At 41.6% G+C, this 8,205-nt stretch overlaps 1 protein-coding gene across 1 annotated transcript; it reads left to right on the top strand.

The window, feature by feature from the left end:
* Positions 1-955: 955 nt before the first annotated feature.
* LOC128601193 (fatty acid-binding protein, brain) lies at positions 956-4,312 on the top strand. The gene is made up of 4 exons (XM_053614194.1): positions 956-1,128; positions 1,211-1,383; positions 3,926-4,027; positions 4,106-4,312. Exons 1-4 carry the CDS (start codon positions 1,059-1,061, stop codon positions 4,154-4,156), a joined length of 396 nt encoding a protein of 131 aa, XP_053470169.1. The 5' UTR covers positions 956-1,058; the 3' UTR covers positions 4,157-4,312.
* Positions 4,313-8,205: the final 3,893 nt, after the last annotated feature.

Consider the following 8,205-nt stretch of genomic DNA (forward strand, 5'->3'; position numbering starts at 1 on the left):
ATGTGGAGGCCAGGTATGTGTGCGATGCTTATCTCAGGAAGAGACGGCACCAGGATGCACTATGGGAAGAAGGCGAGCCGGTGGATGCATTGTGATGCTCTAGGCAATGTTCTGCTGGGAAACCTTGGGTCCTGCATTCATGTGGATGTTACTTTGACATGTACCACCAACATTGTTGCAGACTGAGTACACCCCTTCATGTCAATGGTGTTCCCAAATGGCAGTGGTTTCTTTCAGCAGGATAATGCTCCCTGAGACACTGTAAAAATTGTTCAGGAACAGTTTGAGGAATATGACAGAGAGTTCAAGGTGTTGACTTGGCCTCCAAATTCCCCAGATCTCAATCTGATCTATCATCTGTGGGATGTGCAGGACAAACATGCCTGATCCATGGAGGCCCCACCTCATAACTTACAGGACTTAAAGGATCTGCTGCTAACATCTTGGTGTCAGATCCCACAGCACATCTTCAGAGGTCTTGTGGAGTCCATATCTTAACGGTTCAGAGCTGTTTTGGTCGTTTCAGGATGTCTGGGCATTCTGAGGCCTTCACAGACTCCATGCTGATGTTTTACTGTCTCTGATCATTTCAGTTTTATTGGTTTTATAATGATTTGTCATTCACAAAGGCAGGGATGTTTAATGTGTCATGAAAGAAAACACTTTACCAACATGTTAGGCAAAATGTCTAATTTCTTCATAAAACTTTTAATAAAGTCGCTGTATTGTCTATCTATATAAAATTTCATTATGCTGTAAAATAAATGCTGAGTTTTCACGCTTTTTCTGCAATAGATGTTTTCTTTTTTTGGCCAGTAAAGAACAGATAATAATCCAAAAAGTTTTTAACCTTTATAAATGTGTTCCTAAATCATATCCAAATATATTTCCATAAACAAATCAAGAATGTGGGAAAAGTCAGTAAAGCTTGTGTTTTCTTTAACACATTGGGTATAAATACCTCCTCACTGTGCAGGTCTCTGTGGAGGTCACTGTGTAATCAGGGTGTAATCAGTGTGTATTCTCAATAGACATTACCTTAATACTATATTATAAACATGGAAGCCTTCTTTGCAAGCTGGAAAACTGTCAAAAGTGAAAACCTTGACGATTACCTAAAAGTAATTGGTAAGTTTTTTTGTACTTTATATTATGTGCTGTGACGTCGAATGTAGATAAAATTAAATTTTCCCTACATGTCCTTTTACAGGTCTTAATGATGAATTGAGAAGTGTCGCAAATGTAATTAAACCAGTCTTCACCTTTTCCCAAGAGGACGACATTGTGGTATTTAAAACACAAACCGTCGTCAATGAGCATGAAAGCAGGTTCACACTCGGTGAAGAGTTTGATGACAAAGCCCTTGATGGCAGGGTTTGCAAAGTAAGAAAATTAATTCTTAAACATTTTATTATCAGAGTGTCAGAGTTTGCATTTGGAAGTGTGAATGTATAATCTTGTGAGTCCACCTGGTGATGCACCTGCGTGAAGTTGCCCCCCACCCAACGCAAAACGTTGCCAAAATAGTCTCAATTGTTTGTGCTGCTTTAGTTTTTGAGATATTAAAAGAATATTTATAGGTCATTCTGACGTCCCTCAGCCCCCCCACATGCTCCAAATTCACCCCAAATAGGCTCAATTGTTTGTGCTGGTTTGTGCTGATAAAAGCTTTGTTTGTGCTGCTTCAGTTTTTAAAATATTAGACACTTACTTCTAGGCACAAATCTCCTCGGTGTGAGCGCACTTTTAGATTCTAATTGCCGAAATCTTTTCAAGACTAATCATCTCATAATTTGTTCAATAAACCATTATCTTTACTTCATTCACTGGTCTCTCCTGATTGAATTTTTCATTTATTTACAAGAGAATCATCTGCTACATTTTACTTCACACCACTAGGTGTAAGTGACACTTCTCTTCACGATGCTCTTGTGGAAATTAGTGTTGTTAGTATAGGAAAAGTTGATATAGTTACTAAATCAAAATTCTGGCCAGTGTAAGTACAATGTTTTAACACTGTCAGTTACAATATTATTAGTTAACTTCAATCATAATGGTACAACATTAGAGAGCTAAGATTGTGAATGTTTATTGAACAGAAAACTCATTGCTAATACTAGTATGGCTAATGGAGCTATGAAATGTTAATTACATTACATCTAGGGGTCAACATTACCATATTGGTCCTAATATAAGATATAATATCCTTATATATTATTACTAGATTATATTTTGCTTGTATTCAGGCAAATACAGTAATACATGAAAACAAGTTCATACTGTATATGACATTTTTTGCATCAGGATTATTTCAGTGGGTAATTATATTTTGCTTATGCCAGATGCCCAAGAAACGAGCAGTGGACAGGGATTCCATTTTCACATTCCTCTGTTCATCAAAAGAGGCCATAGTCCAAAATGGTAATGTAGATACTCCTAATCAGAGCATCTGGACAGAACTTAGTGAGCAGCTAGAAAACAAGATCACTGCAAAGGCTCTATGTACTTTTGTTAAATTGAACAGACAACATCTGGACTGCTTTAGGGTTTATTTATGAAAGTGATCATGAAACAAGTACTAGTAGTGATGACACTGATTTTGAGCCAGGGTCCCTTTCCCCCAGACCAAAAGATTGCTGGACTTTTGATCTTGAAGTTCCATTTCAGAAATGGATTGAATTCATGCCTGAAACAGTTCAATACAAAAACAAGTTCTCTAAAACACAAAAAAGGGAATGCACAATTTTGAAGCCTGGCATCTGGACACGTGATAAATCGTCACATTTGGGAAGAAGCGAAAAGCCCCTGGAACATTTGTCTTTAAAAGAGCCAAGGTCTATCCATCAGCCACAGAGAAATACATAGAAATCAGAGGCAACTGTAAGGAATGTCATGGCCACATTCACATAAAATGTGATAGAGAGCCTGAAATGAACTACCCAATGCTGCTCAATTGTTTAATTAAAAACACTGATGACTCCCTGCACACTGGATGTTCCAAGCGTGTGATGTCTGGTAATTTGCGTGTGCAGATAGCCAAAGAACTGTGTGAGGGTAATGGAACCCCATGTATGGAGGGCATCAGAGGCAACAAAGCTGATGGATTTTGGAGATCCTGAGCCAAGCCATCTTCCTAATTTGGCCACCCCGCGCAAAGCAAAGCAAGAGAGAAATGACTTAGAATTAGGTGACAAGGATCCTATTTTGTCACTGCAGATGTTAAAATATAGTGCACCTCACAGTGGTAGCATTAAAGACATTGGACTGGACAAGATCTTCTGTCACTACTGGAGTCAAACACAAATGTTTATATACAAGTCATTATCAAAGTCATGTATTAATGTGTGTGTGTGTGTGTGTGTATGTATATATATATATATATATATATATATATATATATATATATATATACACACACACACACACATATGTGTGTGTGTGTTTGTGTGTGTGTCCCTTAAAAGTTGAAAATGCACAGTGGATAGGTAACAATTAAGTGAATGTGACTATTTAATGTGGCTTGGTTTGCTGTTTGGATTTTACCTTGTTACTTCTACTATAATGTTTAAAAAAAAAAAAAAAAAAAAAAAAAGGGCAGTAACAAAAACGAAGCTTTTAGCAGCACAGACCAGCATAAATGAACCACAAACAAACGGGGGGGGGGGGGGGGGGGGCTGGAGCAGCTGAGTGACCACAGAATGACCTACAAATATTCCTTTAATATCTCCAAAACCGAAGCAGCACAAACCAAAAATTTTACGGCACAAACCAGCACAAACGGAGCACAAACAATTGAGACTATTTTGCTGACGTTTTGTGTTGGGTGGGGGGCCATATGAGAACTTGTACTCTGATGTGAAGTGTATTAGAGACCTCGGCTTAGTTTTACGTTGTCAGATAACCACAGCCCTGTTTTTTTTTTTAGACTATTATAACCCTGGATGGAGACAAACTAATCCAGGTGCAGAAGTGGGACAGTAAAGAGGCCACGGCAGTTCGAGAGATCCAGGATGGGAAATTGATCATGGTGAGAAAATGTTCACTTGTGAATAAGACCGAGGCTCTTTAAAGTGGACATTAATGTCATTTTTGTTTTATTTTACAGACACTGACATGCGATGAAGTCACAGCAGTAATTATATGTGAGAAGGTGTAAGATTTGGACGATTTTCCAGCTCTTTCCTCACCCCTTTATCACTGACCAAAAAAGAAAAGCAAGAAGAAGAAGGAAAGCTGCAAACAGATGCATGAATCCTGATCATTATAAAACAGATTCAATAAAGAATTTAGGAAAATATATCAAGTTTCTGTTACTTATTGATCAATAAGTCATTGTGATTTTAGATTACAGAGCAATGCACTAATTGTAATTACTGTACACCATGGTGCTGCTTTATTCTGTATCCTGATTGGTCAGAAGGTCAGAATTACTCCAACAGTAGCGCAGCTACAAATCACAGGTTTATATTAATGCACTTATTTTAATATGTTATTGTTTCTATAGTAAGTTTTTTAGTTGAAGCTAGTTTTAGCATCGGTTGTCAGACAGAAGCTGTAATCGCGTTTCCTTGTTGCTACGAGCTGTTTACACGTTGCTAGATTAGAGATCATTCCGATATTCATATTCAGTTTCGGCCAGGGGTCGCTCGTTCATGCGATTACACTTTGTGTTGATAATTAAAGAGGCATGAAGCACTCCCACCACAGTACTTAAGAACTAGGAAACGCTGAGGCAGCTGCATCAGCAGAAGCATCAGCCCTTGTCATGTAAAGACCTGCGCGAGGCCACCGAGCAAGGACACCAACAAGACAACACTCACGCTGCTAAGTATACTTTTCTCCCTCTCTCCACCTTTTCCTCCTCTCTTCCCCTCACTGTTTACCTGTTTACACACTAACACGTGTCATCAGTTTATCCGTTATTCACCACAGGTACAGACCACGGCACACTCCCAGAAAAGTACGCAATTTAAACACCCTACTCTCTCTGCATGTGGTCTCAGCAGATTCCTTCACGTTCTCTATCAGACTTTGGAATTGCTGATCTGCGGTGAACTAGGAAGACTTCATTCCTGATTTTGCAACCCACTAGAACCTCAGTGTGCTGGCTCTGACTGAGACCTGGATCCATACTGGGAACACTGCCACACCCGCTGCCCTAGTCTCCAACTTCAACTTCTCCCATACCTCACGTCCCAATAGACGAGGGGGTGGTACAGGTTTGCTTCTCTCCAAAACATGGAAATTTACATCTCTCGCTCCCGCTTGCTCCTACACTTCCTTTGAATTTCATGCTGTTACAGTCACGGACCCTGCCAAAATGTCAACTGGGGAAGTTCAATGATGAATTTGACATGCTACTGTCCACCATCCCGGATGATGGAACTCCTCTTGTGGTCCTCGGTGACTTCAACATTCACCTAGATAAGCCACATGCAGCTGACTTTCTTGCTCTCCTTCCCACATTTGACCTCAAGCAGTTCACCACACCAGCAACTCATAAAGCCGGCAAACAACTCGACCTCATCCTCACACGTAACTGCACCACACACAATCTTCTCATTACTCCTCTCCACACCTCTGCCCATTTCTTTAACCAGTTCTCTATTTCTCTCCCCTCACCCCCTTCACTGTCTCCACCTTTTATCTCTTTTTGTCGCAATCTTCGCTCCCTTTCCCCCTCACACTTCTCCTCCATTGTCACAACCTCACTTCCCTCTTCTGATAGCCATCTCTCCTCACTGGACTTAAACACCGCAACTGAAATGCTATGTTCCACTCTAACATCGTCTCTTGACAGCATCTGCCCCTATACTCCAGACTTGCTCGCACATCACCCTCTAGCCCTTGGCTCTCAGAAGCTCTGTGTAACGACCGGGCCAAACTAAGAGCAGCTGAAAGGAAATGGCTTAAATCTAATGATCCGTCTGACCTAACCGATTACCAAAACACTTCTCTCCTCTTTTTCCAATAGTATCTCCACTGCTAAAGCCGTATACTACCAAGAGATGATTGGCAGTTCTCCCAACACCTGCACTCTCTTCAAAACCTTTTCTTCTCTTCTCTGTCCCCCTCCTCCACCTTCCCCTCCCACTCTCACTGCAGATGACTTTGCCACTTTCTTTTCAAACAAGGTTACTTCAATCAGGACCCAGTTCTCAACCCCAAACATGCATAGACTGGCTCCTCCTCCATGTAACTCCCAACTGTCCTCCTTCTCTCCCCTCACAGAGACTGATGTCTCCAAACTCCTCCTCTCTAGCCGTCCCACAACCTGTGCTCTTGATCCTCTATCCCTTCTCACCTTCTTCAGTCCATCTCTCCCACACTATTACCTGCACTCACACACATCTAACACATCCCTCTCTACTGGCACATAAAATGCCTCATTTAAGCAGGCCCGGGTTACCCCACTGCTTAAAAAATGTCACTTAACCCTGCTGCGGTTGATAATTACAGACCTGTTTCCCTCCTCCTTTTTCTTTCCAAAACTCTTGAAAGAGCCGTTTTTAATCAACTCTCCATTTTCTCACACAGAACAACCTCCTGGACACCAAGCAGTCAGGCTTCAAGAGCAATCACTCCATGGAGACTGCTCTGCTTTCCGTCACTGAAGCTCTACGACAAGCTAGAGCAAACTCTAGATCATCTGTCCTCATCCTACTCGACCTCTCTGCTGCTTTCGACATTGTGAACCATCAGATCCTCCTGTCAACTCTCTCCAGCCTGGGCATCACTGGAACGGTTCTGCGCTGGGTGGAATCCTATCTCTCAGACAGGTCCTTCAGGGTATTGAGGAGGGGAGGTATTTCTGAAACTCAGCAACTCACAACTGTAGTTCCTCAGGGGTCAGTTTTGGGTGCTGCTCTTTTCTATGTATAGTACATCTCTAGGGCAGGTGATTGAGTCTCATGGCTTCTCATACCACTGCTATGCTGATGACACCCAGCTCTATTTGTCCTTCCAACCTGATGATCCATCTGTCTCTGCACGTATCTCTGCTTGCCTGTCTGACATCTCATACTGGATGAGGGAACTCCACCTTATGCTCAATTTGACAAAATCTGAGCTTCTCATCATCCCAGCCTGTCCCTCAATCAACCACAACCTCAGTGTACAGCTCAGCTCAACCACACTCAAGCAAACCCGGACAGCCAGGAACTTTGGGGTGATTCTTGATGATAGCTTGACCTTTACAGACCACATCTCAACAACTGCACGGTCCTGTAGGTTCATCCTGTACAACATCAAGAGAATCAGACCCTACCCCACCGAACAGGCTACACAGATACTAGTCCAGGCTCTTGTTATCTTAAAACTGGACTACTCTAATGTACAACTCTCAGGCCTCCCAGCAGCTCCATCAAACCCCTTCAGATGATTCAGAATGCTGCAGCACACCTCGTCTTCAACCAGCCCAAAAGAACCCATGTCACACCCCTCTTCATCTCCCTCCACTGGCTTCCTGTAGCTGCCCGCATCAAATTCAAGGCCTTGATGCTCATGTACAAGACCTTGTCTGGAACAGCGCCCCTTACCTCAACTCTCTCCTGAAGGCTTACGTTTCCTCACGCAATCTGCGTTCGGTTAACGACCGACGCTTAGTAGTTCCTACTCAGCGTGGCTCAAGGTCCCTTTCCAGAACCTTCACACTAACTGTCCCTCAGTGGTGGAATGAACTTCCAACTTCAATCCGGACATCAGAATCTGTCATTATCTTCAAAAAACAGCTAAAGACCCACCTCTTCTATGAACACCTAACCAACCCCTAAAACACCAAAACCACATTATCCTTTCTTTATATTGAAAAAAAAACTTACTCTGGCACTTTTCTAGAACTCAGTTAATGGATCTTGTATGGTAGCACTACTGTTTTGTATTGTTCTCCGTTTGATATATCGCTTTGCTTGTATTTCCTCATTTGTAAATCACTTTGGATAAAAGCGTCTGCTAAATTAGTAAATGTAAATGTAACAGATGAACTAAAAAGTATGGAGTGAAATTCTTAAATAAAGAAAGAAATGGCTAATTATTGGTAAATTGCTGTGAAATGAGAAGAATAAAACACTTGGGGACATGCTGTTATACAAAAATAATCTGCTTCAGGGTGGTAACTCCACTTCATCACGCCACACACGCTCACACACACACACACACACAGAGTGAAATTGTTTTCTTTGCAAAAACTTCACACTCTTACGGAAA

The sequence above is a fragment of the Ictalurus furcatus genome, chromosome 25 (genome assembly GCF_023375685.1).
Source record: "Ictalurus furcatus strain D&B chromosome 25, Billie_1.0, whole genome shotgun sequence".
NCBI lineage: Eukaryota > Metazoa > Chordata > Actinopteri > Siluriformes > Ictaluridae > Ictalurus > Ictalurus furcatus.